Source organism: Thamnophis elegans, chromosome 3 (genome assembly GCF_009769535.1).
Source record: "Thamnophis elegans isolate rThaEle1 chromosome 3, rThaEle1.pri, whole genome shotgun sequence".
Taxonomy (NCBI): domain Eukaryota; kingdom Metazoa; phylum Chordata; class Lepidosauria; order Squamata; family Colubridae; genus Thamnophis; species Thamnophis elegans.
This window is the reverse complement of record NC_045543.1, coordinates 22722111-22739092: the sequence shown is the minus strand read 5'-3', so window position 1 is coordinate 22739092 and position 16982 is coordinate 22722111. Positions and strand designations below refer to the sequence as shown.

At 37.5% G+C, this 16982-nt stretch overlaps 1 protein-coding gene across 1 annotated transcript in view; it reads right to left on the bottom strand.

Moving 5' to 3' along the window:
- The window catches only part of SPTLC3 (serine palmitoyltransferase long chain base subunit 3), a 45220-nt gene extending 44789 nt beyond the window's left edge, over positions 1–431 (bottom strand). Inside the window, exon 1 of the mRNA XM_032214493.1 lies at positions 246–431. Within this exon, the coding sequence (XP_032070384.1) occupies positions 246–371 (126 nt within the window). The 5' untranslated portion in view covers positions 372–431. The remainder of the gene's footprint in view (positions 1–245) is intronic.
- Positions 432–16982: the final 16551 nt, after the last annotated feature.

The window sequence follows — 16982 nt, the reverse complement described above, 5'->3', positions numbered from 1 at the left end:
AACAGGTACTGTGCTTTTTGTTTTTAGAACTTGGGGCAAGAAATCTTAGAACTGCCGCAACCACTGACAAGAAATACTCCATATCCACATATTTGACTATCCATTTTGTCCAAGCCATCCACAGGAGAAGCAATAGATCTAATGCCTTTATTTCTCCGCTTGTTTCAGTCTTTTGTCTTTTTCATTCTGCTCTACTTCTTGAGGAATAACTTGGAATTATTCATACAGGTTCAAATCTTACGTACCATTTGCTCTTCCCGTTCGGTAGTGCCAACCTTTGTGTGTATTCCATAGTCTCTTAAGAAATCTCGCAAGTATCCAAATAATGTTGCAAATACAAAACCAAGAAATGTAAGCACAGAAACATACATGGGTGGTTGCTCAAAGGATTCATTAAATGGTCGTTTATAGATAGTTCCATTTGCTACACCATTTTCCTAAAAAAACCAAAAAAAAAACAGAGTTATACGGTAGTAATAAACATTCATCTACTTAAAAGTGTAGTGATTTTAGTGCTGCCATCTGTGCAATTATTTTTTAAAAATGTTTCACACAAAAGAAGATACCTAAATTAATCATGAACAGAGTTTCTAGTTATTTTCTATTTCTTTGCTAATAACAGATATGAAAAATAGCCCAACAGATTTGATACCGGTAATTGACTCATTCTAAGAGTAAAAAGTAAATGAAAACCAATTAATAGAGAGTCAGGTTTTTTTTTAATCAGTTTAATAAAATTTGTATGCCACCCACTCCCATTGGGACTCTGGGTGGCTCACAAGCAAGATAAAAGCATTTAAAAAGTTAAGAAAAGATACAATTATTAAAATTAATACACTATCCATTCAGTCTAAGTGGGGCTGGATATTAATCAACAGCCCCAGGCCTGCTGGAACAGCCAGGTCTTGGTCGCTTTACGGAAGGCCGGGAGAGTAGTAAGGGTCCGGATCTCAATGGGTAGATCGTTCCACAGGGCCGGTGCAGCTACAGAGAAGGCCCTCCCTTGGGGGGGGGGCGCCAGCCGGCATTGTCCGGTCGACGGCACCCGGAGGAGGCCCAACCTATGCAATCTTATTGGTCTTGATATAAATGTAAGGAAGAGAGAATGAACTTAATTTTTTAAAAATAAATTGGGTACAGCATGTTTCTGCAGCTCAGGATTTAAGATTCTAATCCTGAAGTGTGCTTTCCAACTAAACCCTAATTATTATAGCAAGTTGCTAAACCATGGAATTATGTTAGGGAAATTTCTATTCTTGCATAAGAAAGGTAACACTACCACCCCCAATTCAAATGATATATAGCAAAGAAAATCTGATTACTCAGAGGCCTTCATTCATAACAAGAATTTCTCCTGCTTTAAAGTTATTGAAGAAAGTGTGTGTGAATACATAAAACCTCTAATCTTTCAATATGCCACTGTTTTTTTCCTAATGACAATAAATTTAAATGGGTTTCTCTACTACTGAAATTTTCATATCTGAACAAATCTATAGGTATTACATAATATATAACATAATGTTCATGGGCAACTGACATATTTTAAGATCTATATATCTTGCCATAAAGCATTATGAGCCGAGGTAGCGCAGTGGTTAAATGCACACTGCAGGCTACTGCAGTTCTGCAGTTCGGCTGATCAAATCTCACCGGCTCAGGGTTGACTCAGCCTTCCATTCTTCCGAGGTGGGTAAAATGAGGACCCGGATTGTTGTTGGGGGCAATATGCTGACTCTGTAAACCGCTTAGAGAGGGCTGAAAGCCCTATGAAGCGGTATATAAGTCTAACTGCTATTGCTATTGCTATTATGAGAAAGCTTTGATTGATCAAAATTCTGACAGATTATGAAGCTCAATATAAAAGAGTCCAACTAATAATACATATGAGATTGTAGAAATAACAGGAGTCAGTATAACCTTTGTGCAAAGATCAATGACACAATGGAAAACACAGTTGCTGGTCAATGGTGATAGTGTCAGAAAAGCTAATATAAAGAAAAAAAATCTTTCAACGAAACTCATTATCACTATTAATGTTTGTCACTGCACCAATTCCTTTGTCAACAATATGAATAATTCAGACCATGTCTATCAAATATCAAAAACATCCCATTCCCTTTATATGGATGATCTGAAGCTGCATTGAAAAACATCATCTCAAATAGAATTGCTGCTCAACATTATCCATACATGCAGCCAAGATATTGCAATGGAGTTTGGACTAGACAAACATGTCACTCACAGGGGAAAAACGTCACCCATAGGGGAAAATAGGGAAAATTGAAGGAATGAAGATTCCGAATGGAAATAACATCAGGAGTCTGGATGAAGATGATTACTACAAATACCTGGGTATCCTTCAAGCTTGCAACATCAAGCATAATGAAGTCAAGAAAAAGGTCAGCAACGAATACATCAAGAGGGTGAAGAAGATCTTAAAGTCCACACTCAGTGGAGGAAATACCATCAAGACAATGAACACTTGGGGAATTCCAGTCATTAGATACATAGCTGGAATAGTAATGCAGAGAACTAAAACTCTGAACAGGAAGACCAGAAATATAATGACGATGAATCATGCCTTTCATTCAAGCAACAATGTTGACAGATTCTACTTACCAAGGAGAATAGATGAGTATGGAATATTGCAAGTATGGCAGACAGTTAAAGAATTAAACAGATAATTGGAATAATATCGGAAGGACAATGAAGAAGATGCATTGAAGCTGGTATACCATGAAGGCTTACTAAGGTCTAACCTAGAGAGACCAAACTGGCTTACAAAAAAGACTAAATGAAGAACAGAAAAGAAATGAGGCAAGGCAAAGTATTACAAGACCAGCATATTAAAACAAAATATAGCAGGCAAAGCAGATAACAAGACCAGGCAATGGTTAAGAGCAGCAAAATTGGTGAAAGAGACATAGGGCTAATTTTGGTTGCATAAGGCCAAGCCTTAAGAACAAATGAGTACAAAGCCAGAATTGAGAAGATAACAACTGACAGCTAATATCAGCTCTACAAAGAAGCTGAAGAAAGTGGATCACCTAATCAGCTGCTGCAAGAACATTTCAGAGTGACTATAAGCAACGGTATGACAAACAAGCAACAATTGTGCATTAGAATATCTGCAAGAAAACCCATTTGCTTGCATGCAAGGACTAGTTGAGACTATAAGTAAACAAAGTAATAGAAAATGAACAAGCAAAAGTGTTGTGGGACTTTAGAATTTAAACAGACAGGCCCTTGCTACATAATACCCCAGATTTAAGAATTGTGGTTAAGAAAAACAAAAAAGTCTGGATAGTGCATGTGGCAGTACTTGGAGACAGCAGAATAGAAGAGAAAGAAGTCCGGGGGGGGGATCATATAAATACCATTAATCAAATGTAAAGAATAAGTCCTCTAAGCATCTCTTTATTTAATTTGGGTAGCCAACCAATGTTCTGTCACAGATGGTAAAGCTAGCAGTCATACAGAAGATAAAAAACATAAGAAATAAAAAAATAGCTAAGAAATGTTTACAATTCTACCTTAACTCAAATATCTATTAAGAAAACATAGAACCTGTAAACTGAGCAGTCCACATCTACAAAATTCTAGCACAGGAAACCCTTGGAATCAACCATACCAGTGGTGGGTTCCTAACTGGTTAACTAACGGTTCGCTGAGAGGGCATTTTGTGCGTGCATTGTTGTCAGACAGCTAAACCATTAATACCAATAGCAATAGCACTTAGACTTATATACTGCTTCACAGTGCTTTTACAGCCCTCTCTAAGCAATTTACAGAGTCAGCCTATTGACCCCAACAATCTGGGTCCTCATTTTACCCACCTCGGAAGGATGGAAGGCTGAGTCAACCTTGAGCCTGATGAGATTCGATCTGCCAAACTGCAGGCAGCCAGCAGTAATAACCTGCAGTACTGCATTCTAACCACTGCACTACCGTGGCTCTCTGAGATATTGCTTTTAAACAATACAAGCACAACAGTGGGGGGGTTCCTACAGGTTTGGACCTATTCTCCCGAACTGGTAGTGCTGCCTTCAAACAGAGAGTGAACCGGTTCTCTGTTCCCTTGCTTTACTTACTTTTATTTCAGATCTTCTGAAGCCCAGCTGATCCAGGGAAACAGCTTGAATTGCCACTCATCAGCTGTTTTCCTTTTCCCCCCAGTATTTTTCGTTCAATTGAGCACACGCACGCACTCACCGAACGGTAGTAATGCTGGTAGGAACCCACCACTGAAGCACAAGCATTGTTTTTAAAAAGAACGTTAAAAAATAATAAAACCCCTATCCCCCAAAATGTCTAGAAGCCTGAAGCACAAATGATGAACTCATTTAAATTTAAATGGTGGATAAATCAGTAGTAATGATCAAAATAGTGCGTTGTGATACATATTGAAATCAAATCAAATCAAATTATTTGATGTCCTTAATTATAAGGATTACTAAGCTGATTCATGTGTTGTGTAGATATCAAAACTCCTGGAGAATTTTTCACAGCAAAAATGTGGAAGATATATGGAAGCTCAATTGCTTGGAGCATCATATGTCAAGTAAGTCTTAAAGATAATATACAAAGAAACAAAAAGCCTTTTTATGAGGAGTTTTGCTTAACAGGTTGCTTGAAAGCTCATTTGAAAAGAAGAAAAGGCAAATCATCATCATCATCTCTGTAATTTTATCAAAATATAGTACAAAACAAAACAGAAATTTCAGCAACCATGTAATTACAAATCACTATAAAGCATGCTCAGAACATGCAGCCACAATAATTTAGAACAATCATAAACTTGGAATTGTCAGCTGCATATGAATATGGTGGAATAATTAGACTCTAAACTAATAAAACATAAAAGTATTTAAATTCTTTTTAAAGGCCATCATATCTCATAGAAAGGGAGGGAGGGAGGGAAAAAGGAAGGAAGAAGATAGAGTCATGAGGCCAATTTCCTAAAGTCTTGGAACCTGACAATGAAATTAATATTCATGACTCTGTGATGTAGGATAGATTCATGGCAGGTGAAATATGTTTATTTCATACTTAGTACAGCAATGATTGCATGTGATGATTTAAGGATTTCTGAAGCTGATAAATGAAACTGAAATTTTAATATTCTTTCAGTCTTCCACATGCAAAAAGAATGTGAATAGGTGGCTTTCAGGTCTCCCAATTAAGTTTGTGGGTTGATCAGGCACCGCACTTCAAACACTTATTCACCACAACACTCCTTCTTTTAGAACAATTTGGGTAACGTAAAAATAACAATGTAATTTTTAATTACTACCACAAAAAAGCTAAAAAGCCACATGATGTTACAGGTTTTATGAGATGTTTTACAAGATCATTAAAAACATCACCCCTGGAAGCATTTTGCACATAATAATCCAAGTAAGATGAGAGGACAGTAATTTATTGATTAGTTTCATGGAATGATAAAGTTATAGCTCTTTTGGATATTAGCTCTTAAGTAAATAACCAAATGGACTGTAATTCCATAATTATTTTCATATTTTGTACATCTCTTTAGAAGCAAGTTTTCTAGAAAACTTCTAGCTCCGTGTGCGTGCGTGGAAACCCCGAACAGCTCAAATACTGGTAAGGAGCGCAGGTGGGCGGGCGGGCCCTCCAGAGCACCATATCAGAATGGTACCTGGTGCTCCAGGCAGGCATCAGTACGCCCATACTAGGGCGTACCGGTCGTAACCCACCACTGTTATGTTGACACCAGACAGCAATTTGAAACAATTTGGACAGAAAGAGAGAAAGCAGAAAAGTGACAAACCCACTCAAACACTAACTCTACAATCTTTTCCGACTTGAAAAGATTGTTTTTAAAAGAATATACGAGCGTGAAGATTTATTTCATCCGAGTGTCTTTTAACTAACATATCTTAAGCAATCCCAACTAATGAGAGATGAAATGCAACAAGGGAGAAAGATCAAGAAAAAAGCACTATCTCCTCATTGACAATTGATAACCTAATCTTGCCTGTGTGGGAAATTCTAATTAACCAACCGCCATAAATCAGAACTTGGAAAAGCAGGAGGCGAAGAAGAAACATATCCAAGTTTTGGCTGTATGCAAGCTTGTTCCAATTAATATATTTTGAGCAGCTATGACCAACGAGAAGTGAGGAGTGGCAAGGAAAGGAAATAATAACAGAGTCAAGAACTGGGAAATATGAAGGTTTTTTTTCTTCCTTTTTTTCTGGAAAAGATTAAGATGGCTCCAGCTTCTCTTCTGGTTTCACAGCAGCTGAAGTAGATAAATTTAAGTTGGATCAGAACTCCGAAATAAGAACTGTATAACTAACTGTAACTTTGGAACTGGACATGGAAAGCTGGGAATTTGAAGAACTACGTGAAATTATAAAAAATATGCATAAATCATTAAAATCAAGCCTAAATAGAATTCTAAATGCAGAGAAGCAGGTATTTAAAAAAGAAGGCAAAGAAGAAGGGGGGCAAGATAATGAAGGGGTAGAAACGGAAATAAAAAGCAGACAAAAAACTCCATTGGACTTGGCAATGATATAGGGAAAGTTGTAAAAAGAGGATGTGTCCCAACAAAAGGGAATAAAAAGCAGACAAAATTATGTTTTGGAGGTTGTCGGTGGCATAAGGAAAATTGAAGTAGAGATTACACCCCAACAAAGAGAAATATAAAAGATCTTTTTGACGGTGGCTTGGGGAAAATTGAAGAGGTGGATGTGTCAAAACAAAGAAAAGGGAGAAGGCAGGAACAGAGAAGTGGGACAAAAGACTTACAAGGAAGAAATCAGACAACTAGAAATTGTTATATGGGAAAATATAAAGCTAAGATAAGGCATTTATTCCTAAATATGACAATAAAATGGAGTTGCTAACTGGTTGAATATGATAATGGAAAGATAATTAAATAAAGGTTAAAATATATGGAATATGGACAAATATGAAACTGATATGGTGAAATTGTAAAGCAGAGGTTTGTGATTCACTTTTATACATGATAATTAAACTGAGTTGCTAATTTATTGAATATGACAATAGAAGGACAATTAAGCCTGGGGTAAAATATAAGAAACATGGACATATATAGAACTTTTAAGATGATGAACAAAGTGAGTTTTTTACCACTCGTTATTCTATATAGATTAAGGGAACTGTAATGAACATTGAACAGTAAGGATTGCCATTTATAGACAATTAAGGATAATCTAATCGAAGATATGAAAAAATGGAGTGGGAACAGGAAATATACTTACAATGGGAAACTATGAGGTTAAAGACAGAATCACAAATTGGGGGCGTGTAAGGATGTATAATCATATAAATATAATGATGAGAATAGCTTGGAATTGTAACCAGGTATGTATGTATGTATGTATGTATGTATGTATGTGTATGTATGTATGTATGTATGTATGTATGTATGTATATATGTATATTTTTTTGTTCTTTTTTTTAAAAGGAGGAAGATTTATGTTAAAATTAAATAGGCATATTGAAAAGGAATTATAAATATCACCAACATAAAATGGAGCTTGCTCAGAAGTTGAAATACACCAAGTAAATGAGATGAAGAGTGTGAAGTAGAGGAGAGAGGTAAGGGAAGGAGAGGGATAGGAGAGAGGGCGGGGGGAAGAGGAGGAGAGAAAGGATGAGTGGAAAAGAGAGAGAGAGAGGAAAACAAGAACAGAAGGGGAAGTAGAGAAGAGAAGGATGACAGAGGGACGAAAGGAGGCAGGGAGGGGGAAGAGAGAGGGAGAAGGAAGTGATGAATAAGGTACAAATATGATGTATGGAGAGTAGAAGAGCCAATAATTGTTTTTGGGAGTTGATGGTAAGATGAATTGATGTAAACATTTAATAATACAATATGATGTTGACTATGTAATAGTAAACATGTGATTATATGTTATGACAGTGAAAAAAAGTTTATATATACCAAAAAGAATAAAGGCAGCTTGCAGACTGCTCTAACTATTATATGTTATGAAAATGAAAAAAGTAAAAAAGTTTATATATACCAAAAAGAATAAAGGCAGCTTGCAGACTGCTCTAACTATTCACCAATCCACACATAATGTCCTGTCACACACAATGAAAAATTTTAAATGGATCCTTACAGTACCTCTATGACATGGAATGACTGCCATAGCCAAATTGGTTGCACCACAATATCAATGAGACTGAGTATCTGGAGACCAGCTTAAGTACCTCCATCATTCAGATCAGTGGTGAAGATCTGGTACAGACAAACTCCTTCCATTACTTAGGATCTGTCTGCAAAGTAATGGCTGTATTACTGAGGAAGTGCACATGAGGGTAAATGCAACATGGCCATGGTGGAACGAGATTACTGGAGCATTCTGTCTATTCCTAAACTTCTGGTTTGTGTGTTGGGCCGTTTTTTGCCCTCTGTAGGCTTCAGGAGGCTTCCCTGAAGCCTCTGGAATGCAAAAAACAGCCCAATGCGCAAACCGGAAGTCCATTCCCGAACTTCCGGATTGCGTGTTGTGCCATTTTTCACCCTCTAGAGCAGGGGTTGGCAATCTTAAACACTCAAAGAGCCATTTGGACCCATTTCCCACAGAAAAAAAAAAAAAACACCAGCAGCCACAAATCTCTTTTGATGTCTAAAATGAAGATAACACCACACTGTTTGCCAATTTCTCCCCACATATTAAGCATACTGGTAAACCAGTCTTGTCAGCAGGGAAAGCAAATGAATCTGCCCGGGTAACATTAAATGTTGTGTTCTGTTTTATTTTCTTGGATTTATCCATGGTTGGCCTACCGGGGGGTCGAAAAGCTCAATAAATTGTGTGCCAGTGGGTGTCACACACTGGTGGTTATGACACATATTTTGAGAGGCAGGGAGCCACAGCAGAGAGAGGAAAGAGCCACATGCGGCTCCAGAGCCGCAGATTGCTGAGCCCTGCTCTAGAGGCTTCATGAGGCTTCCCTGAAGCCTTCAGAGTGCTAAAAACAACCCAAGGCACAAACTGGAAATTGGAAAACAGGCCATTTCTGGCCTCCAGGGGTCCCCTGGGAGGCATTTTTGCCCTCCCCAGGCTCCTAGAAAGCCTCTGGAACCTAAGGAGGGCAAAAAACTGATTCACTGTGCCATCACGTGCCAAAAGCAAGGGGAGAGGGGTTCGCATGTGCAGGGGGATCATGCACATGTGAGGGGGGAGGATGCATAGAATTATGGGTGTGGGCACGCATGGGCACAACCCCCCGTGCTCCCCCTACTTTTGGCACACAATGGCAAAAAGGTTAGCCATCAGTGGTATAGAATGATGATTTGCCCAGAAGCACTATGAGGTGCTGATTGCTGTCCAACCACCAAAAGTGCTGAACACTCTCTACATGCCATGGAGATGCATATGTCCATTGCTCATTAGGTGTTTTTCTTTTTGACCACATAGCAATAATACAGATCACAGCCGAGGGGAAAATGAGGGAAAAATGCACCGTTGCTGGCACTACCTACTACTATAATACTGATGGCAAGACTAGAGCAAAGGTGGCAGGACACTCTTGATATGGATATGACAATCACTAATTGAATTCAATTGCTATGTCTGATCACATGAAATGGCATTCAGTTGAGCTGAATACTGGATGCTGCATCTGCAGGAAAATGCTAAATGAAGTAGCTTTTGTAACCTTTTTGAACTTTTTGAAGCCATGGCGAGTCTTTAGAAGGTGTGGTGAGGCTCTAGCGGCCGCATTGAATCAGTTAAAGTGCGGCTAGGATTTTTAAGCCGTGGCAAGGCTTTGAACCCACGGGCTTGCAAGGCACTGCGTTGTTCCGACCGATCACGAAGCCCGAGGGGTGCGGGCTGAATCAAATTTGCCACCCGCAGAAGCCTCTAAATACACTCGACTGCAATATAGGAGCCTGTCACCCCTGCATGCCCAGGGACTGGGCAAGCCCCCACCCCAGGCCCAGAGGTAGGAGACCAGGGCACTCCTACCTCCTTATGAGGCTGACAGCTCAGTCTCTATGGCCAGCAGTCAAAAATTTAGAATATCCACTCAATCAAATTAGGAATATATATAATTAAATAAAGTACCTCACTGGAGCCAAAGCTAGAGCTTGGACCAAAGACTGAGAGGAAACTGGGAGCCGATAGAAAGGATACTTTAAGAAAATTCCCTCAGTCTCTGGACCAATCAGGCTGTGACTAAACCCAGCTGTAGACCCTCCCGCCATATCTACAGGAAAACAATGAGCATTCAGTTCAGAGATTCAAATCCTTATTATATTGTTAAGATAAATCAATATCATATAGTTTATTTTTATGATTAATTTGTCAATTATATAGTACTAATTGTTTAACCCTGATAACTCCTTTGCCAACTATTTGTCTACTTATATTTTAGCATCACTTTTTTCTCTGTTTTCTCCTCTTTTTGTTTGTTGTCTCTCTTTCTTAGTTTTTTTTAATGATTAATTAATAAAATATTAAACTAAGCAAGAAACTACAGTTGGTCCAGAATATAGCAACTCAAGTATATACCTAAGCAACACCTGTCCTTGGAGAATTGCACTAGTTACAAGTTGGCTTCCAGGTGCAACTCAATTTGTTGCTGTTACCTTTAAAGTCCCTTATGATTTAAGGCCAGGATATCTGAGTGGCCATTTTCTCCTAAGGCAGGGATGTCAAACTCATGTCATCACAGCACGTCAAGTGACATCAGGACTTTTCCCTCCTTTGTGTGGGTGTGGGTGTGGCCAGCAGGCCAAGAACTTGACAGCCCTGTCCTAAGGGCACCTGTCCACAGAGTAGGATTAGTACTTTGAGTCAGAACTGCCATCAATAGAAGCTGCAGAGCACGTTTCAATTGCTGCCCCTCTCTTCTGGAATTTTGAAGGGGCTGAATTTTCCATAAAACGTATACTGGGACCCACAGAAGCATTACCAAAGGTTTTGTGCCTATTTTTCTTTGCATCAACTCAATGTTCAACCAAAAGAAAAGAGAAAAACCTTCAATGAAAATGGCATAGTGGAATGCAGAGGTAATCCTGACAAAAATATGGAAAAGCCAGTAAGAGAAAATAAAACGCACCTTGATTTTGGGAAGAAGGAAGGTGTGTGAGAGAAACCCAAAATAACCCCATCTATTGGTATAAGAAGGGCAAAGTAGAACACCAGCAGTCTTTTAAAATTCTGTTATTATACCTTACAACAATAATAGTATTCCTGTAATCCTTGGGATGTCTATTTCCTGATCTGGCCTTTCTCAAAAGGCTGACAAACATCATGGAATACTGAGAGGTAAATGGCTTAATTAATTCCAAACAGTTATAAATTTACTGCTGTTCAGCTGAGTTCACAATTGCAATAATTACAAGGGTTGTTGTGACTAACTAATTCTTTCTCAAGGACAATTAAATGAATCTGCACTCTTTACATCTCAAACTGTATGGAAGATAATACCAATTCTCCCAAATGACGCTATAATATTAGGGACTCCAAGGGAGTCTGTGTGACTGATAGTTTAAAATACATAGTCAAGAGAATTCATCATCAAATTAAGAATGAATAATATACTAGGTGTTTGCTAAATTTGCAGGTAGTATTCTCTGCTCCAGCATGATGAAGATAAGCAATTATAACAGAAGCACATGGCATCATTTTGACAGGATGCCCTGGAGAATTTATATTAGTCCTCTCAATGAACATTCAGAACATACTTATATACATGGAATAGTTTTATGACCACTCAGGCATGTTGGCTTCTTATTCTGAGTGTCTCTTCCCAATCTTACTGTGACAGTGTTTCTCAATTTTATATTACTCAGTCTAATTATCATATTTAGAAAAGAGTTACTGTTTACTCCTGACTATGGAGTGAAGACTGCAGACTGAAAGACAAATACATTTATCTTTCTGTGTTTATTTTTTTATTTAGAAAATATATATGCCTCCACTTTCTTAATTGCTCTTTAATCACCTCAAGGAATCCCTATCAGTCCGCTTATTGGACCATTACAGAAATTAAAATGCATAAAGTAATAAGCCATGAAATCTATTTCTTTATATAGGAAGTTCTTTTTCTAGAAACTCTTACAGCACTCTACAGTAATTGCTTTTATATTGCAGGAAGGGAAACACAATTGAAACAATGTACTATATCATACTGGCCTTATGGTGGCACAATGGAACCAAGTTCTCAAATGTTACAAGCCATTCTTCCTTTTAATGCCAAACCTACTAATCTAGAATATTGTTTTATAGAAAATAATGGTGGAATACATTACTCTTTGGATAGTTCCTAGAGGGAACCAGGTGTAAAGTAAATAGCACAAGAAACTGATTTCACCTCCACCTCACTTAAAATATATTGAAATTTGGCATAAAGTTCAAATCAACTGGTTTCCCCTGAGCTCTTTATTTTAACAGCTTAATTTATAAAGAAATACGATGTTTAATAAACAGGATGCTATAAACCACAGGAGCTACAAGGGGAACTATGTTTTTTTAGGCCAAGCGTGACATCTGGTGATTATGTAGACACAACCATTTTAAGTTTCTAAAGGACATAAATCCTTGGCAGTATAAATCAAAATAAATCCAGCGTACTATAATTCACACACAAATATACTAACAAAGCCAATTTGATGAAGCGGTTCATATACCTGGGTAGAAATGACAGACTGTGACTTCTAACCTTCTGTTACGTACAGAAGCCAAAAGTGTGGGCCAGTTGCTTGGTCTCAGCCCAGCTCAACACACACAGCTGATGTGATGGGGAAATAGAATTGTATAAAATAAAAAAAGGATATAAATAAATTAAATGAATATTCTTCTGTTTATCCTGGCTATTTGTCTATGTTAATAAATAATTTACAAGTCTTTTAATTTTACAAGTCTTTTAGTTTCTATTCTACTGATAAAACATAGGTCTCTGACACCGAAATATTTAATCTTATTAGAGTATACACTGCACAGCCTTGACAGAACACATAAAATTAAAACAAAACCTATTAAAGTTTTAAATAAGTAAACTATATCTATAAACTATAATCAAAAGTCAACTCCTTCTCAAACATAGTTATAATACGCTAGCAACTTCTATTTATATTATAGTTCAAAAGCATTATTTAGAAACATGTTTCAAATTACTATTGCTTGGGAAAGATAACAGAGTCAGGTCAGTTGACTCAAAATGTAAAAACAATCTTATTTGAAAATGTTGCCTAAGGCAATAGTATTTTTGCCAAAAGAGATGCTGGAATGAGCCAGGATTTTGGTTCTGATTTTTTGAAACAAATTACTGGCAACCTATTTACACCACTATTGTGATTACACTGCTATCTTATTGCTAAAGTGTAATTATTATTATTTACATGAAAAACATCCACTTAAACAAAGAAATATATAATTAAAGAAAGAACAAAGATCTACATGTTTTTAAACCAGGGAATATTTGCTACTTATAATAGTTAACCAAATGGAACCCAATTTAAAGAGAAAGGTATTCTCCCCATCCCGCTTAATAAATTCACAATTTCCCAATTTTAAGGAAGCAATCTTTGCTTTGTTTAACAGTGATGTGTATCACTCTATGCAATGTGCTGAATACAGTAGCTCCATCAATCAATAAAATAAAATAAGTAAATAATAGATCTCAAGAAGGTTGGTTTCTTAAATGTGTGTGTGTGTGTGTGTGTGTGTATTAAGAATCACTGAGGTAGAACATTCTCTCCCAGGTGTAAAATATATGTGACTTTAATGTTTTGCACAATCATTGTGTACACCAACCTAATCTGCTGTTAGAATTATTCTAATCCATTATGTGGGAGGGAGGGTTTAAAAAACCTATGAACTAAAACAATCTCTGTGATCATATAATATGATTACACGTCTTAGGTTAATGATCTTGGATAAGAATTTCAAAATGTTTAAAATTACTTCTAGATCTAATATGGGCTCTGTTGCTTATATTTGTGTGTGACAAAAATGAAAAAAACAAAAACAAAACCCAGATCTTTGAATGAGCTAATAGCAGGCTTGTAGATAGCACCCGGAGGAGGCCAACCCTGTGAGATCTAATGGGTCTGTGGGAGGTAATTGGCAGCAGGCGGTCTCTTTCAGTGGTTTTTGCTGTACTCAAATCCAAACTTTTGGCACAATTTCCAGTGAATGATCTTAGCAATGCGGTCATGGCGTTGTAGGTAGTCAGTTTGTGAAATTTTGCTGCACCCACTGATCAAGTGGTCGACTGTCTCGTCTTTCTCATTACAGAGGCAACATTTGCTGTTGGTGGTAACATGTTGAATTTTTGCCTTCATGCAGTTTGTGGCTAAGGCTTGTTCTTGAGCTGCTAAAATAAAGCCTTCTGTTTCTTTTTTCAGTGCTCCTGATCTTAACCAGTTCCAAGTTAGCTTTTGGTCAGCTTTGCCTTCAATACTTTTCAAGTATTGGCTATGCATAGCTTTGTTTTTCCAATTTTCAGCTCACTTCTCAATTACTTCTTTCTTATATTAGCTTTCCACTTAGTTATCTTTAAAAGGCCTCCTTTATTTACTTCCTTAATCATTCGTTCTTCACTTTTCTGGATGTAATCATTCAAGCTGTGTTTTTCTTCTTCCACAATCTGTTTTACTTGTAGGAGTCCTCGACCACCCTCTACTCTTGGTAGATACAATCGGTCAATATCACTTTTAGGTGCAAAGCATGATTCATTGTTACAAGCTTCCTTGTTTTTCTGTCCAAATTGTCCAACTCCATCTGGGTCCAGTCAATTATTCCTGCAGAGTATCAAATTACAGGTATAGCTGAGGTATTTATGGCTTTTATGATGTTTCCTCCACTCAGTTTGGACTTTAATATCTTGCGAATTCGTCGAATGTACTTGGCTGAGGTTAATTCCTTGACTTTATTAAGTCAGAGGCCTCTAAAATCCCCAGGTAGTTCTTCTGCCTTTATCATTTCTTCATTCTCAAGTTCTATTCCATCATCTCCTAGGACCTTGCCTGCTTTGGTTGCCATTGTTGCACATTTGTCAATTCCAAACTGCATACCAAAGTCTTGGCTAAATTCTTTTGTGCTTTCAATTAATAAATTCAGTTCAGCTTTTGTTTTACCAAACAGCTTCAAATCATCCATGTACACCAAGTGTGAAATTTTCAGTCCTTTCTTTGCAAGTTCGTATCCACAGTTCACCTTCTTCAAAATGGTTGTCAGTGGTAGTATTGAGAGTATAAAAAGTAGGGGTGAAAGGGAATCACCCTGGAAAATGCCTCGTTTAATTTCAACTTCACCCAGTTCTTCTCCATTAGCCATAAGCTTTGTTTTCCAGAGGTTCATTGAAGTTTCCATGAATTTTTGTATGTTGCTGTTAATGCCAAAGATTTTCAGGCATGTCTTGATCCAGCTGTGGGGAACTGAATCAAACACTTTCTTATAGTCTATCCAAGTCATGAATAGCTTGGTTCGTCTTTTTTTTTGAATTCTTTAGGATTAGCTTGTCAATCAGCAGTTGGTCCTTTGTTCCTCTTGAATTTTTGCAGCATCCTTTCTGTTCTACAGGAAGCAGGTCATTTCTTTCCAAGTATCCATAAATTGGTTTGCAATGATACCTGTAAGGAGCTTGTATGTTGTTGGCCAACAGGTGACTGGCCTATAGTTTCCAGGATCCTTTCCTTTTTGGATCAAAAATGTCCTTCCAGTTGTCATCCATTCATCATTTTCAGGTGTTTTAAGATCTGGTTCATTCGGGCTGCCAATCTTTTGTGCACACTTGTAAGTGCCTTCAACCAGAAGCCATGTAACTCATTATTATTATCATCATCACAACAACAGAATTGTATCACAGCGGCCAGTTGTTTGGCGAGATTTGGCATTGATTACTAGTTGGGCCCCACCCAGTGGCCTAGGGCATCATAACGTATTTTCATAATATCAGTGCGGATCCAAGCAGTGCAGCTTTTTGCATTTGACTGATGGTGATTTTGTCAATTTTAACTGTTTTAAATGTGATTCCAGTGCTTTTGGAATAGCACCCAGTGTGCCGATTACCACTGGAATTACCACTGCTGGATTGTGCCATAATCGTTGAATTTCAATTTTTAAGTCCTGGTATTTCACAATTTTTTCATGTTCCTTCTCATCGACCTTGCTATCACCTAGTATTGCGATGTCTATGATTGTAACCTTATTTTTCTCAACCAGTGCGATGTCTGGTGTATTATGCACCAGTATTTTTTCCGTTTGTATACAAAAATCCCACAAGATCTTGACCATCTGATTTTCGGTGACTTTCAGGCTGATGTTCTCACCAGTTTGTTGTTGTTTTAATATTATAATTTTAGCACAAATTCCAGTGGATCATTTGTGCTATTGAATTGTGCCGCAATTTATAATCAGTCTGAGCAATTGTTTTTACAGCAGTTGAGTATGTGATCAACAGTTTCATCAACTTCTTTACAAAGTCTGCATTTGGTATCATCAGAGGATTTTTCAATTTTGGCCTTAATGGCATTTGTGTGGATAGCTTGTTCTTGCGCAGCCAGGATTAGTGACTCTGTTTCTTTCTTTAATGTACCTGTTGTTAACCATAACCAAGTTTGTTCACTGTCCACTTTATCTTTTATTTTTTCCAGAAATGGGCCATGCAATGCTTTGTTCTGCCAACTCTCCATTCTTGATTTTATCACATCTTTTCTGTATTCTTGTTTCGTCTGTTGGACCTTCAGTAGATTTTTGTTCTTTACTTCGATTAATAGATGTTCTTGACTTTCTTTTAAATAATCAGCCAGTGCATGTTTTTCTTCTTCAACTGTTTGCTTCACTTGTAATAATCTTCTGCCACCTGATTTTCGGGGCAGGTATAGTCTATCAGTGTCACCACGTGGATGTAAACTGTAGTGCATTGTCATTAGTTTCCTGGTTTTTTCGGTCCAAAATGTCCAAATCAGCTTGTGTCCAGTTAACTATTCCAGCTGTGTATCTTATAACTGGTATTGCCCAGGT